This window comes from Scyliorhinus canicula, chromosome 4, assembly GCF_902713615.1.
Source record: "Scyliorhinus canicula chromosome 4, sScyCan1.1, whole genome shotgun sequence".
Taxonomy (NCBI): domain Eukaryota; kingdom Metazoa; phylum Chordata; class Chondrichthyes; order Carcharhiniformes; family Scyliorhinidae; genus Scyliorhinus; species Scyliorhinus canicula.
The window spans coordinates 53,960,746-53,984,807 of record NC_052149.1 but is presented as its reverse complement, the minus strand read 5'-3'; the positions used below and the strand labels follow the sequence as shown (position 1 = coordinate 53,984,807).

At 47.6% G+C, this 24,062-nt stretch overlaps 1 protein-coding gene across 7 annotated transcripts in view; it reads left to right on the top strand.

Moving 5' to 3' along the window:
- The window catches only part of LOC119964595, a 405,789-nt gene extending 385,878 nt beyond the window's left edge, over nucleotides 1-19,911 (top strand). For all 7 annotated transcript variants that reach the window (XM_038794278.1, XM_038794277.1, XM_038794279.1 and 4 more), the window contains 2 exons: nucleotides 3,629-3,763; nucleotides 19,006-19,911. In XM_038794278.1, the coding sequence (XP_038650206.1) occupies nucleotides 3,629-3,763; nucleotides 19,006-19,751 (881 nt within the window). In that variant the 3' untranslated portion in view covers nucleotides 19,752-19,911. The remainder of the gene's footprint in view (nucleotides 1-3,628; nucleotides 3,764-19,005) is intronic.
- Nucleotides 19,912-24,062: the final 4,151 nt, after the last annotated feature.

Here is a 24,062-nt window from a genome sequence, read left to right as displayed (position 1 = left end):
AAGTCTGCATACCACCAGCTCCCAATCCACCCAGAGGACCGCCACTACACGGCGTTCGAGGCCGATGGCCGCCTCTTCCATTTCCTCCGGGTTCCCTTCGGCGTCACTAACGGGGTTTCGGTGTTCCAACGAGCAATGGACCGAATGGTAGACCAGTACGGGCTGCGGGCCACGTTTCCGTATCTGGATAATGTTACCATCTGCGGCCATAACCAGCAGGACCACGACGCCAACCTCCACCGTTTTCTCCAGACAGCCCAAAAATTAAACCTTACATGTAACAAGGAAAAATGCGTGTTCCGCACAAACAGACTAGCTATCCTCGGCTACGTCGTGGAGAACGGAGTCCTGGGCCCAGACCCGGACGGCATGCTCCCCCTCCCCCTCCCACTCCCCCTCCCCGTGGCCACAAGGCCCTCAAACGGTGCTTGGGGCTCTTTTCGTACTACGCCCAGTGGGTCCCCCAATATGTGGACAAAGCCCGCCCACTCTTCAAGGCCACACTATTTCCCCTGTCTGCTAAGGCGCGCCAAGCCTTCAGCTGCATCAGGGACGACATCGCCAAAGCAGCCATGCGGGCGGTAGATGAATCCACTCCCTTTCAGGTTGCGAGCGACGCCTCAGAGGTAGCGCTAGGAGCCACTTTAAACCAAGCAGGGCGGCCCGTTGCATTTTTCTCCCGTACCCTATCCGCTTCAGAACTCCGACACTCCTCAGTCGAGAAGGAAGCACAAGCCATCGTGGAGGCTGTCCGACACTGGAGGCACTACCTCGCAGGTAGGAGGTTCACCCTCATTACCGACCAACGGTCGGTCGCCTTCATGTTCGACAACTCGCAAAGGGGCAAAATTAAAAATGACAAAATTCTTCGGTGGAGGATTGAACTCTCCACCTACAATTACGATATCAAATATCGCCCGGGAAGCTCAACGAGCCCTCGGATGCCCTATCCCGCGGGACATGCGCCAGCGCACAAATCAGCCGCCGAAAAGCCATCCACGATGACCTCTGCCACCCAGGGGTTACCCGGCTCGCCCACTACATCAGAGCCCGAAACCTGCCTTTCTCCAACGATGAGGTAAAAGCGGTCACCAGGGACTGCCCGATCTGTGCGGAGTGCAAACCGCACTTCTATAGACCAGACAGGGCCCACCTGGTCAAGGCTTCTAGGCCCTTTGAACGCCTTGCGATCGATTTCAAAGGGCCACTCCCCTCCACTAACAAAAACATTTACTTCCTTAACATTATTGACGAGTTCTCCCGATTCCCCTTCGCCAACCCATGCCCCGATATGACCTCCCACACAGTCATTAGGGCCCTCCATAGTGTCTTCACCCTGTTCGGTTTCCCCAGCTACGTGTACAGCGACCGGGGTTCGTCCTTTATGAATGACGAGCTGCGTCAGTACCGGCTCGACAAGGGCATCGCCTCGAGCAGGACTACCAGTTACAACCCCAGGGGGAACGGACGGGTGGAGAGGGAGAACGCGACGGTCTGGAAGACCGTCCTACTGACCCTCAGGTCCAGAAAGCTCCAAATTTCCCAATGGCAGGAAGTCCTCCCTGACGCGCTCCACGCAATTAGATCCCTCCTGTGTACAGCTACCAACCAAACCCCTCACGAGCGGCTCTTCATTTTTTCCAGGGGCACTACCACAGGGGTCTCACTTCCGGCGTGGCTGAGGACGCCAGGCCCGGTTCTCCTAAGGAAGCACGTCAGGGCGCACAAAACCGACCCCATTGTTGAAAAGGTGCGCCTGCTTCATTCCAACCCACAGTACGCATTTGTTGAGTTCCCGGATGGTCGCCAGGACACAGTATCCCTCCGGGACCTGGCACCCGCTGGATCCAGCCCCCCATCTACCCCCACCGAGGAACTCCTTTCCCCGTTCCCTATGCGGCCACCCCCTTGCGCCCCCGATTCTGCGAGCTCACCCCACCAGTCCCGAGCGCCAGCACCAGCCCGCGCCCCCATTCTCCATTCGACCAGGAGGTGCATGAGGCTCGGACAAGACTCGCCCCGGAGCCGGCAACCGTACCCCAGACCTCGACGCCCGCCCAGCCACCGCAAGAGGCAGCAACCCCGGTGCTCCGCAGATCAAAACGGACAATTCGTCCACCAGACAGACTGACCCTTTGAGCCATCACCCCCGCCGGACTTGATTTTTTAACTGGGGGTGAATGTGGTGAATGTGATTCACACTATATATAGTTGCCAATATCACTCCATGTATATATGTTCGTTATCTACCCGTTGTAAGATCAATGCTGTATATAGTTGCCAATATAACTCCGTGTATATATGTTCACTATCCACCATTGTAAGTGCAGTTGCACTATCCGACCACCGGGGGAGTCGCTCTGGGAGTACGCGAGAGTTTGTACTGGGCTCCTCTCTTGGCTCTGCCCAGGACTCCTCCCCCTGGGACCGATGTATAAAGATCAGTGCCTTAGAGCCAGCCTGCCAGTTCATGGAGTTCAACGACGAATAGGCTGGCTCTGTTGTAAGTATATTAAAGCCTCTGTTCAGATCCAACTACACGTGTTCGCTGAATTGATGGTTCCATCAAATGGCTTATCATTTTTCCTTTTTTCTTTCCACCCTTCTTTCCTTCTTCAATCATTTTTTTTCTTTTTTTTTTCATAGAAAAAACAAAAAAAAATGTTTTCCTTCCTTCAAAAAAAGGGGAAAAAACCTTTCACCTAATGACTTGAAAACTTCTTTCTCTTCTTTTTTGTATTCCTCCAGAATTTCCCTGGGACCGGACTTCAATCTTCTTACCACGTTCTAGGCGGGAGCCATCCAATGTGGGACATCTCACTTACATTGCGCCCTGGCTTCGGGCCTGCCGCCTTGGCCTCCGTTTAGCTCCGCCCCTGCTGCTCCGACCCACGCGCGCGCTGGGCCCGATACCTCAGCACCAGCCGCCCGACACTCGCGCGGGGTTCCTCGCCGGTTTTCAAACCGGCCCCACTTGCTTCCCGGGACAGCCCCAAAGGCCACCAATAATCGGGGGGGAGGAGCGAAGAATCGGGGAAACCCCTGAAAGTGCCGCAAATATTGGCCACCGTGTGAGCTCTTCTCGATGCGGCCTACCCGATTGCAAACGCTACCGGAAGTCCTTTGCAGTGTTCATGTCACCCTACTTGTGACACTAATAAAGATTATTATTATCATCTCCTCTGGATATTCCAAATGCTTTCTGCCCCAAAAATATTATTTTAAGTGAAATCACTGTTGTTACATTGGAAACTTGCACACTGCAAAATCATATGAATAGCAAATTAGATGAAGAGTTCATCTGCGGGAACAGTGGTGGCCAAGAATTCTGTGCTGTTCTTCATAAGGTCATGTGGAATCTTTTGTATCGGCAAGAGGCAAATGAGTGTCATGATTTAATGGTCACAGTTCAGACAGATGTTGTTTACAAGGTAGAGTAAAAGCAGTTCCAAATAATTTGTTAACCCATATCTTATGCAAACGGCAGCACCTTCAGCCCTGCCACTCTTCCTTCTGCAGTCAAGAGTCAGCCCAGGAAATGTTTCAAAGTGGAGTTGAGAACTCAATCTCAGCCAAGCTGACATCAGCAAATAAAATATTTTCTAAAATTGCATTCCTTTGTGTGCAGCTTGTGAATTAATCTGTCCAGAAATAAGTATATCTGACACATTTGAAGATTCTGAGGATAGTACTAGTACAACAGAATCATGTGAAGAAATGTTGGTGGATAAACGCGATGCTGAATGTCAATCTACTTTTCAAGGTGAATATGTATATTTTAGATTACTTCTTTGTCATCTATAAGGTTTCTTGAGTCTTTCTTGAATTGTTTTTTCAAACCCAAATAAAGGTCAGTCTTGACTGTATTGGATGAAGGCGCCGGTTAGGTGGTCCATATAATCTACTCCTGTTCCCATTTGTCCTTCTCTGTACTGTTTCCATGGTGTGGATACTTCCCATGTGCTTCACACGTGTCATTCCAGGGTGCTAAAATGAGAAGAAAATTACAATGACCTTGAAATTAGGTTGTTTTTCTGATGTTAAACTCCTGTTACCTGAGCGGTGGAAGGTAAGGAATTAGATCTCCCATCTTTTCTACCACCCATTAGAATTTCTGAAGAATAGTGGGGACAGATGCCAAATGTGTTTGCATGGGTAGACATATGAGGACACCGTACAAATGACAATATTCCATTATAGGATGTAACATTTTCTCATTGCTTTTCTGGTATCCCATGTTGCAGAGATCATTCAGGGTACTTAAAATTAAAGAGACTGGGGTTTCCCTAACACAATCCTTCACAAAGCAATTGATTCCTAGATTGAAACCAGCAAATTAAAACCAAAAATATTTGGGTTTCAGGGGATCTCCTGTTCAGCATATTTGAATACCGTTATGGAGTTTTGGGCTCTGCTTATAACTGCGCAAAACAACTAGCTTCCAATCCTTCACCTGAGAAGGGAATCCCAATATATGTAGTGCAGTTCCCTGCAGATATATTTTAATGCAAGAAAGACTGGGAACTGATCATGGTACAATTTGGGGTGAGTGAATGCCTCAGTCCATTGCACCAACAGCAGCAGAATAAGCTACAGATACATTTGTGGATTATTTCTTCTGCTTCCAGACTTTAGCCCTTATAAAATTGAAATAGCCCATTCTCTATTGCAGATAGCCAGATTAATTGTTTACATTGTTGCTCAAATACATGATCTGTCAAATGTCTCTATTTGAAACAATACACAGACCAGGATTTTACCAGCCCTCTGGAGAAGAACCAGGTAAGACTGGTAAAATGGCAGCAGAAGATGTTGGGAAGGCAGCCAAACATCTTCCTACTACCATGGGATACAGGCAGTAATAGCAGCGACTCATCACTCATTGACTGGCCTTTGAAGGTAATTCACAAGCCTATTAAAGGCCATTTCATGCCCCCATCAATGTTTTACCAGCCTTTACTACCCTGTACATCAGCACTGCCACCCAGCAGCTTTCCGGTGGTGATGTGGGGGCAACTTTCCTTCCCACGTCTCATGTTCCACAGAGGGCCCATTAGTGACAATGGCCAGCTCTGTGGTTCCAACGTCATCCTTTGAGGGTTCAGCCTTCCAATTGCCAGGGCTTACCTGCCTGACTCATTATAAAATACTTCTCCAGGCCTTTGAAGCCTCCTCCCTGCAACATCTGCTGTAGCTACCTTTATCCTTGGCACTGCAGAACCTGCCAAGCTGCTGGTCCTAATTAGTAGAATTCCCATCATTATGGTGAAATATGAGCATATGAATTGTGGCAACATAAGATAGAAAATTTGGATTTTGATAGAGATAGGTTGTTAGCTTGATTTCCAATTATGTATTCCATATTCCAGTTAAATGTCACTGGCATTTTGCATAATGGCTATTAAGTGATCCTTCTAAAGATGAATAGGAGATAAAATTAACTTTCTTTCAGAGTGGACAGCAGGATATGCTGAATAGGAGATCCTATGAAACCCAAAGCCTTTTTAAGTGATATCTCGATGCTGCTTTGTCACAAGAAGTGAGGCAAGATTGACTTAACCTGACATCCACACAGCATTTGTCCAAATGTGGCATCAAGAAGCCCACAAAAAATTGAACATAGTGGGAATCAGATCAAAACTCTCCACTAGTTGGAGTTATATCTAACACAAAAGAAGATGGCTGAGGTTGTTGGAGATAAATCATTTTAGGGCAAAGAATAGTGCTGCATGAGTTTCTCAAGGTATAGATGTCCTGGATCCAACTAGTTCAGCTGCTTTATCAATAACTTTCCCTCCAACATCAGGTCAAAAATGAGGATGTTCACTGATGACTGTGCAACGTTCAATTTGCAACACCTCAAGCAGTTTGTGTCCGCATACCGCAAGACTTGGACAATAGGCTTGGGTTAATAAGTGGAAAGTACCATTTATGTCACACAAGATTCATTTTAAGTATCACTGACATGGTGCTAAAGAAGGAGACCCAAAAGCTTACCATCTTGGGGCATGATCAAAATATGGCGTGATTAGCAGGTCCCAAAGAACACAGCTCACATTTGTCTTCCACCCCCACAATGAAACTGCTCAATCTAGTTTTAGTTAGGTGAGTGAAGGGAACCAGCTATTTCTGATAGGTAAAAGGATCAGTGATTTAGCCATTTTTATGTAAATACGAAAGCCTAGTTTGAAATCCATTTGAAACATTTACAGGCTAGCAAGAGACAAATGCAACATTTCTACTGAAAGGTGAAATTGATATAAACAGTCCATTGTTCTAATGAACAGAATTGCAGAAGTTCAAATTAGTTTCATTAAAAGTATTGAACAGTATCACAATCTGATCAAGGTCAAAATAAGCACCATGGCGAACATGAATCTGCCATTGTTCAAAATATGAATAGTATAACAGCGAATACCAAACTTGATAAAAAGTGTAAGTTACATTCCAACACATAAAAAGCACCCAAAGACGCAACATATTCACGTATATGTTGCACATTGAGGATTGGCAACTAACCATCCAATCAAATGTATTTGAAACTCGCCAAACCAATCAGTATGACACAGGGGTAGGTACAGATAATTTCAGATTGATAACATTTTCCTTAAAGATAGAGGCAGCCATTTTCATTCCGGTATCACTGTATACTTTTTACCTAACTACTCGCTATCCTTATTTCATATTTTCATAGTTCTACTCTAACTCTAAAGTCTGCATAGGCTGATTTGCTTTGAGCAAGAAACCATTACTGTATTTTGAAAGTTCAGTTTGTTTGTAAACCATTAAGTTAATTATATCTCTTAAAGTCTTCTGCTGGCAGGGGCTTTACTGAGAACATTTAATTTGGAAACCACAAGAAGATTTTAAACTCTCAATTATAATCAATAGACACAGTAAAAGATTTAATTTTGCACCCGAGACGTGTAGCTTGAATTTCTACTGAGTCAAAAGTGTATACGAGACTACACTTAAACCGCATGGTAGATTTCAACAGTGAGCCCTATGTATTAACTTGAGCTGGATTAGACTAAGTCATGCACAGGAGGACATGGAGTTCACCACACGTCTTCATCTATAACAGGTCCCAGTTTTCCCTCCTATATTTCCCGTACCTCGTCTAGCAGGGCCATCTCCGTTGATAGGATTTGCCAATGGATGTTGGAAATGCTCCCCCCATCAGTCACTGCAAATGATAGGATCCTACTCAACAAGGAGGGCTTTGGAGCCAAGGGGAATGTGGGAAAAGTCTTTCAAACAAAATCACTCACCTGGAGGTAACAGAACAAATTTGTCCCCAAGAGTTGAAACCTGGTCGATAAAATTCCAAAACTAGCAAACTGTCTTTCCCCAAAAACATTCATAAAAATCCCAATGCCCTTCCTCTCCCATGACCTAAACATTGCATCTAAGGCCAACGGAGCAAATAAGTGGTTGCCACAGATAGGGGCCATCAATTACATGGATCCCAATCTGTCATGCTGTCTAAATTGCCGCCCTATTTTAAGAATGGACACAACCACCGGATTCAAGGAGAATTTCATCAAAGAGAAGGGAAGCAAGGCCATTGCCAAAGCCCTTGGTTTAGAGCCGCTTACAGGAGCTTGCCTCCATCTGTCCCCACATGGCCCAGGCACCCCAAACCATCCCAATACCTTCTTGAACATAGAACATTACAGCGCAGTACAGGCCCTTCGGCCCACGATGTTGCACCGTCCTGTGAAACCCTTCTAAAGACCCTCTACACTATTCCCTTATCGTCCATATGCCTATCCAATGACCATTTTAATGTGTTTAGTGTTGGCGAGTCCACTACTGTTGCAGGCAGGGCATTCCACTAACATCATTGATAGTGGTCATTTAGTAAGCAAGTAATTTGGGTAATGCCAACTCCCTGACTGCCCATCCCTCTGAACGAAAGACCACAGGGTACAGGGGTCAATTACTAGGGGGCATTGGTTTAAGGTGCGAGGGGCAAGTTTTAGAGGAGATGTACGAAGCAAGTTTTTTTACACAGAGAGTAGTGGGTGCCTGGAACTCGCTGCCGGAGGAGGTGGTGGAAGCAGGGACGATAGTGATGTTTAAGGGACAGCCCATGAATAGGATGGGAATAGAGGGATATGGACCCAGGAAGTGCAGAAGATTTTAGTTTAGACGGGCAGCATGATCGTCACAGGCTTGGAGGGCCGAAGGGCCTGTTCCTGTGCTGTACTTTGTTCTTTGTTGTTCTTTGTTCTTTGGACACTTGGAGCCTTACCTCCCCAATAAAAGAGTACCCAAACTTATTAATCTTAGCAAAAAAGAATTTAGGGAGAAAGATCGGGAGGCACAGAAAAAGAAATAAAAACCTCGGGAGAATATTCATTTTTATAGTCTGAATCCTGCCTGCCAAGGGGAGAGGGAGGTTATCCCACTTCTGCAATTCGGACCTCACCCTGCTCACCAGGCAAGTGTAATTTAATCTAGGAGTAATGGCCAGTTGTGGGCCTACCTCTGGCAAGACAAAATGGTAATATCCCCAGATCAGTCCCCATCCCTTTGGGGGGGGGGGGGGGGGGGGGGGGGGTGTTAAGCATTTACTCTTCTCCAGGTTCAGTTTGTATTCCAAAAAAGAACCAAAGCTCCTGAATTGCTTCATTATTTCATCCCTAGAGAAGATTGAGTCTGTAATATACAGAAGCAGGTCATCGGCATATAGGGACACCCTATACTCCTCCCCACATCCTCTCCATCCCCCACCAGAGGACCTCAGCGCTATCACTAATGGGTCAATCGCAAGAGCAAAGAAGAGTGGTGACAAGGGGGCAACCCTGCCTAGTAACCCTACTTAATGAGAAATATCCCAAACTTGAGACATTGATACATGTATTGGCCATAGGGGTAGTATATAGCACCCAAATCCAAAGCACCAAAGCACAAGAAATGATCTTGTGTCCAAGACCAAAACTTCCCAAGGCCTCAAAGAGGTATTCCCTTCCACCTTGCTGAATGACTTATCTGGGTCCAAAGACACAATCACTTCTGGTTTAGAAGCTGGAGAAGGGGAAAGGACAGCATTCAATTGTTACTGCACATTAGCCGATAACTGTCAGCCTTAAATGAAACCTGTCTGCTCACCACCTCCAGAACACATGGCTCCAAACGCAGCGCCAACACCTGAGCTATCAATTTGAGATTGACATTCTGGAAAGAAATGGGTTATAAGTATCACACTCCATGGGATTTTGACTTTTTTTAAATGAGGGATATGGAAGCCTGGGAGAATGTACATGGTAAGGACCCTCGCGACAAGGAATCATGAGCCATGTCCACTATCAATAGCACCAACTGGCTCACACACGTCTTGTAAAATTCGACAGGAAACCCATCAGGACCTGGGGCCTTACCCGACTGCATTGATCCAATGCCCTTCAGAATTTCCTCCAGGCCCAATAGGGCCCCCAACTCTTCCCACCCCTCTCCACCATCAGAAAACACAACCCATCCAAACACGGCAACATGACGTATTGTCCAGGGGCTCTGAGTTATTGGGCTGGCTTCTTCCGCCCGACTAAAGAACGTCACCAGTGAGAGGTGGACAATGGAGAACTCCATTGACCTCGGGCGGGATTCCCCAGTCACCAGGCGGACACGGCCAGAGAATCCTGTCATGTAGGTGTTTATAAAAGGACTCATATAAAAGTTGATTTCATTCAGGGTGGAAACCAGACTGCCGCCCGAGGAAGCCGCCTGCCGCCTCAATTGGTGAGCTAGTGGATGGCTGGCCTTCTCCCCATACTCATGAGAAACAAATACAGTAAATACTGGTCAATCTCAGCAGGGTCTGACACCATTTGTTGAGAGAGAAGGGCAGACTTGTAGCCAGCACTTTCCATAGTATCGTTATATTTTGGGCAGCACGGTAGCACAGTGGTTAGCACAATGCTTCACAGCTCCATGGTCCCAGGTTCGATTCCCGGCTTGGGTCACTGTCTGTGCGGAGTCTGCATGTTCTCCCCTGTCTGTATGGGTTTCCTCCGGGTGCTCCGGTTTCCTCCCACAGTCCAAAGATGTGCAGGTTAGGTGGATTGGCCATGCTAAATTGCCCGTAGTGTCCTAAAAAAGGTGAGGTTGGGTTACCGGGATTGGGTGGAGCTGTGTGCATAAGTAGGATGCTCTTTCCAAGGGCCGGTGCAGACCCAGTGGGCCGAATGGCCTCCTTCTGCACTGTAAATTCTTTGATTCTATGATAATGTTTCGAGTCAGGATGACTCTTTGTCAAAGCTGGAGAGAACATGAAATGGGGTCAGATTTATACTGGGTTGTGGGGGTGGGGGGGGGGGGGGGGGGGGGTGAGGGTGTGGAGCCATGGGGGCTAACAATGTGGGCATCACTGGTTAGGCCAGCATTTATTGCCCATCCCTAGTTGTCCTTCAGAAGGTGATATGAATTGCCTTCTTGAACTGCTGCAGTCCCTGAGGTGTAGGTAGACCCACCGTGCTGCTCGGAAGGGAGTTCCAGGATTTTGCCCCAGCTACAGTGAAGGAACAGCAATATATTTCCAAGCCAGTGTGGTGAGTGACTTGGAGAGGAACCTCCAGGTGGTGTGGTTCTCATATATATGTCTTGTCCTCCTCGATGGTAGTTGTTGTGGGTTTGGAAGGTTCTGTCTAAGGAACCTTGGCACCACCGTAGTGCACCACCCTCACCTCCCACAACACCAATGAGACGCACCTCCCCCACCTCCGACCAACCTTACCCCCCCCACACCACCGCATCACCCACATGCGCCCCACCCCTCCATGACACATCCACCTGCAGCACAATGGGCTGGGCTCACACGGTTGCTAGTGACTGCGGGGTCTGGTCCATGCAATGGAGGATGATGACAGCCCGCTCTGCAATGAACTCTGAGCTCCACATCGTTAGACATGTCTGACTCATGGCCACAGTAACACCCTCCACCTAGGTGGTCTCTGTATGCGGGCTGGACACTCCATCACATGGCCCTGTCGTTTCGCTGGGGGCGGGGTGATGGGGACATCCGGTAGGTGGGGGGTGGGGTGGTGGTCACGCACACCGGGGCTCAACGTCCCATCACCCCTCACCCACAGTGGCACTCAGTTCCCGCCCCACCCTCGCACACATCGGACAGAGCACAGACGCAGCATTCATCAGTGGTAGTGTGTTTAATTAAAAACGGTATACACATGTGCCCTAGCCCCTATATCTAAGCTGTACCCTGCACACATACCTACTTACTTGGTGTCTAATTTACGGGCCCGATCACTACGTCTCTGTAGTTCCGTAGATGGTACAGCAGAAGTGGAGGCGGACTGCTGAGACTATTGTCCTGCGACTCAGGTCACCTTTGGTGCACGGTACCTGGGACAGCCTGGCCTGGATGGGCCAGGCTGCACCTCGGGCGTCCCAGCTGGCGTGGTGCCGCCCTGTCCTGCCCGCTTCCCACCAAATCTGGCAGGGACAGTAGGGGGGCGGATCTGAGGTGCCGCGGTGTTCCGGGACCTCCACTGTCGGAGTCACTGGCACGGGCCCTAGCATCTCTTCCTCCCACGGGCTTCTCCATGGGTGCGAACGGAGCAATCCCCCGAGGTACCCCCGACACCTAGCGCTGCCAGTTTAGGAGGCCTGCTCTAGTACTGACCAGGGTCTGCATGTTAGCGGCCATGGAGCTTAGGGAATTGGCCATCCCTGTGGGTGTGTGAGACGCCGATCAGCACCTGGGCAATGGCGCTGATGCTCTCAGCGATGGCCTGCTGAGACTGAGCCACCATGAGGAGCGCCGCTGCAATCTGCAGCTGGCTCTAGCCCTGTCTTGGGCAATGGAAGCCGCGTGCACAGAAAGCCCCAGGCCTTGCATAACCTGACCCATGCCCGACACCGTCGCCCCCATTGCCTACACCGCGGATGCCACCCGTGGGGTTTCAGCCTGGGTGGCATGCATGACCAGCACCATTCCCTGCTCCTGCACCCGGATGTACTCCTCCACCTGCGTCTGCAGGTGCTGGAAACCGGCCGTCATCTAATTCTCTCATCCCTGGGTCCATGACTGCATCGGGTCTATGGGTGGGTGTGGAAATCCCAGGAACCCAGAACCTGTCTGGGCGGCAGCTGGTTGCTGGGGCCTGGCTGCCCTCTGACCGTCCGGCCCCTCGGCGGCTCCTACCTCCACCTGCTGTACCAGAGCGGCTGTGTGTTGCTCACCAGTGTGTGTCCCAGGAACCTCTCCACTAAATTACCCAACCGAGGTAATAGCCTCTGCGATGGTGGAGGGTGAAGGAGGTAGCAGTGACGGTAAGTCTAAGTCTGGTCATCATCAGAGGCAAAGTCCAGGGTCTCCCGTGTCATCTGGTTTGGTGTTCCTGTCCTCTGTGTTTCTGTCCTCTGTGTGTCTGTCCTCTGTGTGTCCGTCCTCTGGGTCTCTGTGTCCCTTTGTCCAGGGTCTCAGTGTCCTGGGTATCAATGTCCTGGGTCTCAGTATCGGCGCAGGGCTGCTGTGACGGCTGCCCTCCCCGTCGTTACTTGCGTCCCTGTGTGGGCCACCGTCTCTGGCACTGGCTGGGGGCGCCAGATGGGCCGTGACCACCGCAGGCTGCTCCTGTAAGCCACAAGACAGCATGTATGGTTAGACAGGCGGACGGGGGTGAGGGGGTGGGGTCTCACTTGGTGGCGTGCCTCAGATCTGGGCATCGGCAACTACCCGGTCCTTGGGTCTGCCAGCAAGCTCCAGTGCCCTCTGCTCGTGCACAGTGAGGGGTTGCAGTACAGGTGCACCCCCTCTGGTTTTGTCCCGCTCGCTGCGGTTGTGGGTGTTCTTCTCCTGGAGGGGGGGGGGGGGGGGGGGGGGCACACCAACATCAACAGTGTTAGGTGGTCTGACGCATGCGGCCCAGCGGTTGGGTCTATGATGGCATAGGTGCACAGGGCACCCAGCCAATGCGGCTGGCATGGGTGGGTGCAGCCATGTGGGTCAGGGATGCGGTTGAACCGTCCCCCTGGGAGGTGGGCCGTGTCACATGTGTGGGAGGTAGAGGGTTTAATGCCGGGGCACAGTGCTGGGTACTCACCCTGGCTGCCCTGAGGAGGTTGTGCAGCTTTTTATGGCACTGGTCGCCTGTCCTGGCTACCGTTCCGACGGCGCTGACGGCAGTGCCCACCTTCTGACACAAACGCCGAACGGTGTTGCCTGGGATCCTGCACTCGGTCCCGGGGTACAGTGCCCCCGGCCTCTGCTCCATGGCGTCCAGGAGCGTGTCGAGATCGCCATCACTGAAATTGGGCGCTGTGCAGGGGCAGCCATCTTCCCTCCGACAGCTATGTTTGGGGGATGCGTTCTTTTGAAGGCGCCGATCACAGGTCACCCACCCACGCTTCTTGTGGCGCCCGTGCTGGCTCCTTGTGGGCCCCTGAATCAGTGGACAATGGGGCCCGTTGACGCCGCCGTAAAACGCTTCGGTTTTTACGACAGCGTCAACACTTAGACCCATTATTGGAGAATCCCGCCCCATATTCCTGGTATCATTCTAGTAAATCTCCTCTGCACTCTCTCCAGGGCTTTAACATCCTTCCTTAAATAAGGAGTCAGGAACCAAATAGAGAACAGGCTATCTTGACTGGGTACTGTGTTAATGAGAACGGATTAATTGGCAATCTATTGTGCGAGATCCCTATGGGATGAGCGGCCATAATATGATAGAATTATTCATCAAGGTGGAGAGTGACGTAGTTGATTCTGAAACTGGGCTCCTGAAGCTTAATAAACAAAATCACGATAATATGAGGCGTGAGTTGGCTTTGATTGATTGGGAAACATTACTTAAGGGAAGACAGTGGATAGGCAATGGCAAACATTCAAGGAGAGCAAGGAGGAACTGCAACAATTATTTATTCCTGTCTGGATCAAAAGCAAATGGGTAAAGGTGGCCAATCCATGGCTTACAAGGGAAATTAGAGATAGTATGCGATCCAAGGGAGAAGCATAAAAATTGGCCAAGAAAAACAATAGATATGAGGATTGGGAGCAGTTAAGAATTCAGCAAAGAAGGACTTAGGGATTAAGAAGGGGAAAATAGAGTACGAGAGTAAGCTTGCAAAATTTTATATAGGTGTGCGAAGAAAAAAAGGTTGGTGAAGACAAATGTAGGTCCTTTACAGTCAGAAAGAAGGGAATGTATAATGGGGGACAAAGAAATGGCTGAGCAACTAAACACATACTTTGGTTCTGTCTTCACAAATGAGGACACAAATCAGAAATGTTTGGGAAACGCAGAGTTTAGTGAGAGGGAGGAACTGAAGGATATCAATATTAGTAGAGAAATGTTGTTGGGGAAATTGATAGGATTGAAAGCTAATTACTTCCCAGCATCTGGTAATCTATATCCCAGCATATTTAAGAAAGTGGCTCTAGAAATAGTGGATGCATTGGTGGTCATCTTCCAAGATTCTATAGACTCTGGAAGTTCCTGCAGATTGAAAGGTACCTAATGTAACTCCACTATTTAAAAAGAGAGGTAGAAAGAAATAGAGAGTTATAGACTAGTAAGCATGACGTCAGTAGTGGGAAAATTCTAGAGTCCATTATCAAAGATCTTATAGCAGAGCACTTAGAAAAACAGTGGAAGGATTGGACAGAATCAGCATTGATTTATGAAGGGGAAATCGTGCTTGACAAATCTACTGGAATTCTTGGAGGATGTACCGAGTAGAGTTGGCAAGGGGGAGGCAGTAGATGTGGTATATTTGGCCTTTCGGAAGGTTTTAAAAAAAATTTAGAGTAGCCAATATATTTTTTCCAATTAATGGTAAATTTAGCGTGGCCAATCCACCTAGCCTACACATCTTTGGGTTGTGGGGGCGAAACCCACGGAAACATGGGGAGAATGCGCAAACTCCACACGGACAGTGACCCAGAGCCGGGATCGAACCTGGGACCTCGGCGCCGTGAGGCAGCAGGGCTAACCCACTGCGCCACCGTGCTGCCCTATTTCAGAAGGTTTTGATATAGCCCGGCAGTAGGGATTATAATAATACAATAATAATAATCTTTATTGTCACAAGTAGGCTTACATTAACACTGTTTTGTGAGGGCCACAGTTTGTAGAATTGAAAGAAATAACTTTATTTACAATTACATATATACAACAGCAGCAGTACTGCAGAACTCCACTACTGCTATTCCTCTCTAGCTGTTTGCACTCTGGCCAGCTCTATTTATGCAGGCGACTCTACTAATGATTTCTCTGCCCACCCTCATTGGCGAAGCTCATACTCACTAAGGATTGTGGGATTGCCATTAGTCCCCAGCCAGTAGTAATCAGGCAGGTTATAGAACATAGAACGATACAGCGCAGTACAGGCCCTTCGGCCCTCGATGTTGCACCGACATGGAAAAAAACTAAAGGCCATCTAACCTTATCATCCATATGCTTATCCAATAAACTTTTAAATGCCCTCAATGTTGGCAAGTTCACTACTGTTGCAGGTAAGGCATTCCACGGCCTCACCACTCTTTGCGTAAAAAACCCACCTCTGACCTCTGTCCTATATCTATTACCCCTCAATTTAAGTTATGACACACTGCAATTAAGTTACTGTGAAAAGCCCCTAGTTCACCACATTCCGGTGGCTGTTTGGGTGTACGGAGGGAGAATTCAGAATGTCCAAATCACCTAACATATTTCGGGACTTGTGGGACGAAACCGGAGCACCCGGAGGAAACCCACGCAGACACAGGGAGAACGTCCAGACTCCGCATAGACAGTGACCCAAGCCGGGAATCGAACCTGGGACCCTGGCTCTGTGAAGCAACAGTGCTAACCATGTGCTATCATGCCGCCCATTAGCATGTAAAATTAAAGTGCATGGGACTAGGAGGAGTGCATTGAGATGGATTGAAAACTGGTTGGCAGACAGGAAACAAAGAGTAGGAATTAACGGGTATTTTTCAAATTGGCAGGCAGTGATTTGTGGGGTAACGCAGGGATTGGTGCTAGGATCCCAGCTGTGCACAATATATATTAATGATTTAGATGAGGTAACAAGATGGAATATCTCCAAATTTGAAGATTTCACCCAAGTTGGAAGGGAAGGTGAGCTGTGAAGGAGATCATTCAGTATGATTTGAACAAGTTGAGTGAGTGGGCAAATGAATGGCAGATGATGTATAATTTGGATAAATGTGAGGTTATCCACTTTGGGAGCAAAAATTAGAAGGCAGATTATTATCTGAATTGCCACAATTAGGAGAGGGGAATGTGCAGTGAGACTTGGATGTCCTCGTACTCAAGTCACTGAAGGTAAGCGTGGAAGTCCAGCAGACGGTAAAGAAGCAAATGGTACCCTGGCCTTCATTGCGAGAGGATTCAAGTACAGAAGCATGGATATCTTGCTGCAATTATGCAGAACGTGATGAGCCTACACCTGGAATATTGTGTGAAGTTTTGCGCTCCTTATCTGAGGAAGATTGTTCTTACCCTAGGTTTACCAGGCTGATTCCTGGGATGGCGGGATTGATGTATGAGGAGAGATTCAAACAGTTAGGATTGTATTCATTGGAGTTCAGGAGAGTGAGGGGGGATTTCATTGTGACTTATAAAATTCTAACAGGACGAAACGGGGTAGATGCAGAAAGTATGTTCCCAATGGTAGCTGTGTCCAGAACTAGGGATCACAGTCTGAGGATGTGCGGTTGACTATTTAGGACAGAGATGAGAAATTCTTCATCCAGAGAGTGGTGAACCTGTGGACTTTGTTACCACAGGAAGGAGTTCAGGCCAAAACATTGCAATTTTTCAAGAAGTTAGATATAGCACTTCGGGCGAAGGAGATCAAAGGATATGGGGGAAAGCTGGATTAGGCTATTGAGTTGGATGATCAGCTGTGATCATAATGAATGGCAGAATGAAGGGCCGAAAGGTCTCCTGCTCTTAATTTCTCTATATGTTCATCCTGAATTTGGCCACCTTGTTGGCATCTCTTCATGGACTATTGAAGAAGAATCAAAGGTGGGCCTGGGGAGCACCACAAGGGGAAGCGTTTGCGAAGTTGAAGAGGTAGCTGCTATCTTCCCAGCTGTTGATCCATTATGATCCTTTTTGGCCCTTCGTCCTCATGTGCAACACCTCCCCATGCGGCCTCTAAGCAGTGCTTTCCCACCAATGAAAGAAAGGTCGCCCTTGATATATACGGTGAAAATATTCCATCAATACATCTATGGGCGCCACTTCTTGATCATATGGACCATAAGCCTCTGCCCACATAATCGCAGCCCAAATCCAGCGCTGGGCCTTGTTGCTCGAAGCGTACGTGTATACATTTCAGTATCGCCAAGGGGTACAAATATGAAAATTACAGAAATTAAAAATGAAAAAGAAGACTCGATGTGAAAGAATCGTAAGCAACATCTCTTGACAGTAAGCACATTTTGTTTGTTTTTTGGAATTTGCGAGAATTGAACCAAGAATGAGAAACTTCAGTTATGCAGTAAAGCTAGAGAAAATGAGATTGTTTCTCTTAGAGCAAAGAAAGTTAGTTCTTGTGAGGTCAATGAACTTATTAATAACAATGTGTCAATGTCCTGGATGCTATACTTCTGGCATTAACAGCTCTGCAACCTCTTCCCACTGGATCCTGAGTCAATGGGCGGGTTTCCCCATCCCGCGCACCAGATTTCTGATTCAGCACGCAGTCGCGATTTTCCGTTTCGCCGGCTGGTCAATGGGTTTTCCCATTGTGGGGCAACCCCGCGCCATCAGGAAACCCCCGGGCTGCCGGCAAAATGGAGCGTCCTGACGGCGGATAATTCAGCCAATATCTCGGAAGTAGAGAATGTGCCTCCATCTGTCCACTTCCTGCATTAGAGCTTTCAAGGAAGCATCAGAGAACTCTAGTGCTCTCTCAGTGTGTATTGCAGCTATTTAAGCATTTAAGAATAGCTTGTTTGGAATGGGTTAACAGATCTTCCAATTACATATTAATTTGATGTTAAGTATCCAATAAAGTCACTGATATGTAAAGGGGTTACAGGTGGCTTTAGTTGTGGTGGAATTTTTTGTGGAGTGCGATCAAAGTAACTAAAGGTGTTTTGTGGAGAAGCAGAACTCTTATCTACTTTACTCAACAACAGCCAGAGGCTGAACATCTCCTTTATCCAGAAGACATATTGAACCTCCCTTTTTAATTGGTGTCAAGGTACCCAAATAATCATAGGGAATCATAGAATTTACAGTGCAGAAGGAGTCCATTTGGCCCATCGAATCTGCACGCCCTTGGAAAGAGCACCCTCCACCCTATCCCCGTAATCCAGTAACCCCACCCAACCTTTTTGGACACTAAAGTTAATTTAGTTTGGCAATCCACCTAATCTGCATATTTTTGGACTATGAGGAAACCAGAGCACCCGGCGGAAACCTAAGCAGACACGGGGAGAACATGCAGACTGTGAATCGAACCTGGGACCCTAGAGCTGTGAAGCAACTGTGCCAACCACTGTGCTGCCCAAAATATGATAATACTATGGAAAGTGCTGGCTACAAGTCTGTATTACTATATTTATTAAACACTATGAATGTTGTGTGCTTTCTGAGGCAACGTTAAGAGGTGGTTACAGTTAATGCACTGCCAGCTGGTTATCGATTACCAAGCAGGTTGAATTTCAAGATCACTCATTCCATTGCCATTAAGTATATGGAAACGGTAAATTGATTTTGTTAACACTATTCCTACATAATGTTTGACCTTGTCAAGTTTATTTTGACTTTACCACAGAATACACATTAACAGTATAATTTGTACTTTTAGTATTCTCACTTTTGCAGCCTGTTGCTTTACTTACACTTCTAATTACATTTATTTTTACGTTTGCAAAATAATTTAGTTCATATTTAATTTGAAACTAAATATACATATTTATCAAATGATAACCATAATAAACATTCAGAAATAAACAGAACATAGCTTGGCTTTGGATAAAATATGATCCCAAAATGTTTTTTTTATTTGTTTTAGCTTCTAGAGTGCCATCGGAAGACTGCAAATTTATCAGTCTTGCTCCATGCCCAAACAAAGTTGAAGAAGCAGTTTCAAATTTTCCAATGGTACAAAGCAAAATTCAACCAAGGTTTATACCATGTGACGATTTATCAGACAGCACTTCTTCATCTCAAAGTTCTTACCAAGAATATCTATCTAGTTTACCAACTGACATTTCAACACCAAGATCTGAGTCATCTTCTCAAATTTCTTTGAGTTCAGAAATGATAGATGATTTTGTGAACAACTCTGAATGCTCTGTAAATAGCTCAATGCCAAGTGAAGCACTTATAAACTTAATGCAGAGTTATTTTGCAACTGGTGATGATGTTAAGTCTGTGAAGATTTCAATACTTCTGGATAAATCCCAGGCTGATAACTCAAGTTGCAGTAGCAATGTGGAAGAAAACACCAATGGATCTTCTTACCAAAAGGATTCTCCAATAGATTCTGAACAATATTCAAAAATAGGTTTAAGAAATAAATGTGGTTTTCTGCATGGTGGAAATGACTCAACAGATGTGGAACGATCCTTGGCTTCAGTTGAAAATTCTGCAAGAAACAGTTCTAGTCTTGATTCACAAAAGGCTGTTCATTTTGATTTACAAATCCCGTCGATGGTGGGTGGTTCAAGTGACTGGTATTGTGCAGATGATAAGGAACCATGTAGCAAAACTACTACAGTTAGATATGTGTTTACTGATAGTGAAACTGATGTTTAAATATAGCTATTGTAGCTTACAAAATATATGTAAATCACTGAACTAAAATCACTTTAATTGTATGGCTTAGGTAGAAGTGATTACTGGAATAACACTATTTTAATCCTACTGACAGCCAACAAAGACAAATAAAAATCAGCTAGTTTTACATTTTACAGTACTCAGTCCAGGGCTTGAATGCTTATCTTGTGACTTGATGACTAAAACTGCACAAAGTGAAATCTCCCAAAGCACTATGTTGCTTTATGTCACCGTCTCTGGGCAGGATTCTTCATTGGCCGACGCTGAAATCGGGGCGTGCAATCGGGCGGAGAAAGCTCCCGATGCCGAAATCGAACCAACCATCGGTTTGACGGCGAATTGCGATGCTCCTCCTCCTTGAATACGGTGTAATTGCGATACACGTCACGTGTAGTTGAAACCCCATTCACATCTCATTAATGGGCTATGCTCGACCTCCAATGGTCCGAGTTCTTGACTGCACGGTCCATGTGTGCTCTCAACAATCATGAACCTCGCGTGGTGGCTGCTGAGAGAGAGGGAGTATGGAGAGTGTCCAGCACCGCCATACTTGGCCGACAGTCGTGCCGCTGCCGCGGGGGCTTCTGCCAGGGCTGGGGGGAGTAGTGGGGCATGGCCAAGAGGGGTGGGCTGTGAAGTCGGGGTGGATGGGTACACAACACTATTATTGCAGCCGGCAGGGCAGCCATGCCGCTGCGCATGCCACTGACAGCCTGCTCTCAACCTGGTGCCCTGGGCCATATAGATGACCCCCCCCCCCCCGGGTGCCCCCTGGCTCCAGCCCCGACCCATCAGCTGTATGGGTGTTCCAGCACAACCTGTCCCATCTTTTCGGCTGCCGATCATTGTGTATGTGGGGGGGGGGGGGGGGGAATAGTTTAAGTGCATTGCAGTCAGTCCTATGAGGACCCGGCGATTTCCGCGCCGTTTTTATGTGTTCTGCTGGTGTTTCATGCGCCATCGGTGCTAACCCCTCTCCGGTAGCAGAATCAGTGCCAGTTTGCCGCTGATTCCTCCGTTGGCGTTAGCACAGACTCAGGAACGGAGAATGCATCCCTCTGTCTCAAATAACTTGATATTTCTCCAATGTCTTGGCACAATAGTAGGGAAAGGTAGGTGGTGAGGCCTACAGCTAACCCTGGTCTCTGCTGGCATTACCACTTAATACATGCAGAATGGGGAGGTTCCTGGCTAATTTCCTTCCCATCTTAACAGAGTTCTTGGGCACTACTACCATCCTCCTGGCAGTGGAGGGTGTGAACAATGGGAACCCCGTTGACAGCAGCAGGACTGGAATATAATTCCAGTCCAGCTAATGGCAGGCTGCCTCCACTGCCGCAAAACACACCGCGGAGGGAGGGGTTCCCTCCCATAGTATCTGACAAACATAGGACACCTCTGTATGCTTTACAACCAATGAAGTACTTTTCCAAAAACAGAAAGCTCCCATGACCAACAATGTGATAACGAGTATGTAATCTGTTTTTGTCATTGAGGTCTAAAAATTGGACAGGACACGAGGCGAAAACTCCCATGCTTTTCTTGAAATAGTGCCATGGGACCTTTTACATTCACCCGATAAGTAAACTAGCCCTCGGTTTAACATCCCACATTAAAAGGTGGTCACTTGACAGTAGCTGGAGTAGCATTCTAGATTATTTGTGCTTAAACCCTGGAATCTGATTAAAATCTACAAACTGCTGACTTAGCGATGAATGTGCCACTAACTGACCTACAACTGACACAGGCTCCTAGCTGTTGAGACTGCTGACAGGATCCTGTAAATGCCCTGAGGGCTTCTGGTCATGTGAAAATCCACACAGCCCATCCATTTGGACACCCTCAGACTCCAGCTGTATCATCAAAGGGATGGATGTGGCCATGCTAAATTGCTGGCCCACCAAGTGTTGGCACTCTTCAGAACATAGAACATACAGTGCAGAAGGGGTTATTCGGCCCATCGAGTCTGTACCGACCCACTTAAGCCCTCACTTCCACCCTATCCCCATAACCCAGTAACTCTAACCTTTTTGGTCGCACTAAGCGCAGACCCACAGCAGAGGAAGCAGGGGACTCGCAGAACTCACCCCAGACAAAGGACACATGTACTGCGGCTGTTGGAACTTTCCATGGCACATATAACCTTCTCAGAGTAAAAGCCTCACCGGTGACACTATCAATTAGCCCTGTCTGTCCACCGCAATAGAGGTTCCACCATCACTAATGAGGAAAGTGGTGCAGTGCAGACTGCATCTTCCCGAATATTCGGGGGTGAGATTGAGAGGGGGGGGGGGGAGACGGACGATATTTTGAGGGTGGCTCAGCAGCAGTACAATTCACGTTGACCATGTAACCCCAGTGGCTTTGGATGGCCAAGGGAATCCTCATCTTGCTGACATTCTTTAGCTGCCGTAGCGAACACACGGCAACTAAAACACCAGGATCAGCCCAGGGAGGACCGTGCACAAGAGGAGCCTGCCCCAGAAGAGCAGGAGCAAGCCAATGAGTCTGAAGTGCCGGCCGTGCAACAGGCTGAGGAGGTTTTTTTTTATTTGTTCATGGGACGTGGGCATCGCTGCTGGGTCAGCATTTATTGGTCATCCCTAATTGCCTTTGAGGGGGCAGTTAAGAGTCAACCACATTGTTGTGGGTCTGGAGTCACATGTAGGCCACACCAGGTAAGGACAGCAGATTTCCTTCCCTGAAGGACATTAGAGAACCAGATGGGTTTTTGCAACAATCATAGAACAGTACAGCACACAACAGGCCCTTCGGCCCTCGATGTGCCGAGCATTGTCCGAAATCAAGATATCCCACTCCCTGTCATTCTGGTGTGCTCCATGTGCCTATCCAATAACTGCTTGAAAGTTCCTAAAGTGTCCGACTCCACTATGACAGCAGGCAGTCCATTCATAATTCTTTGAGGAAGTGACAAAGTTAATTGATGAGGGAAGGGCTGTAGATGTCATATACATGGACTTTAGTAAGGCATTTGATAATGTTTCCCATGGCAGGTTGATGGCAAAAGTGAAGTCGTATGGGATTCAGGGTGTACTAGCTAGATGGATAAAGAACTGGCTGGGCAACAGGAGACAGAGAGTAGTGGTGGAAGGGAGTGTCCCAAAATGGAGAAGGGTGACTAGTGGTGTTCCACAGGGATCCATGCTCAGACCACTGTTGTTTGTGATCTACATAAATGACCTGGAGGAAGGTATAGGTGGTCTGATTAGCAAGTTTGCAGATGATACTAAGATTGGTGGAGTTGCAGATAGCGAGGAGGACTGTCAGAGAATACAACAAAATATAGATAGATTGGAGAATTGGGCAGAGAAATGGCAGATGGAGTTCAATCCAGGCAAATGCGAGGTGATGCATTTTGGAAGATCAAATTCAAGAGCGGACGATATGGTCAATGGAAGGGTCCTGCGGAAAATTGATGTACAGAGAGATCTGGGAGTTCAGGTCCATTGTACCCTGAAGGTGGCAACGCAGGTTGATAGAGTGGTCAAGAAGGCATACAGCATGCTTGCCTTCATCGGACGGGGTATTGAGTACAAGAGTCGGCAGGTCATGTTACAATTGTATAGGACTTTGGTTAGGCCACATTTGGAATACTGCGTGCAGTTCTGGTCGCCACATTACCAGAAGGATGTGGATGCCTTGGAGAGGGTACAGAGGAGGTTCACCAATATGTTGCCTGGTATGGAGGGTGCTAGCTATGAAGACAGGTTGAGTGGATTAGGATTGTTTTCATTGGAAAGACGGAGGTTGAGGGGGGACCTGATTTAGGTATACAAAATTAGGAGAGGTATGGACAGGGTGGATAGCAACAAGCTTTTTCCAAGAGTGGGGGTGTCAGTTACAAGGGGTCACGATTTCAAGGTGAGAGGGGGAAAGTTTAAGGGAGATGTGCGTGGAAAGTTTTTTACACAGAGGGTGGTGGTGCCTGGAACACTTTACCAGCGGAGGTGGTAGAGGCGGGCATGATAGCATCATTTAAGAGGCATCTAGACAGGTATATGAACGGGTGGCAACAGAGGGAAGTAGACCTTGGAAAATAGGAGACAGGTTTAGATAAAGGATTTGGATCGGCGCAGGCTGGGAGGGCTGAAGGGCCTGTTCCTGTGCTGTAATTTTCTTTGTTCTTTGTTCTATTCCACACCCTAACCACTCTCTGAGTAAAGAACCTACCTCGGATATCCCTCCTATATCTCCCACCCTGAATCTTATAGTTATGCCCCCTTGTAACAGCTATATCCACCCGAGGAAATAGTCTCTGACCGTCCACTC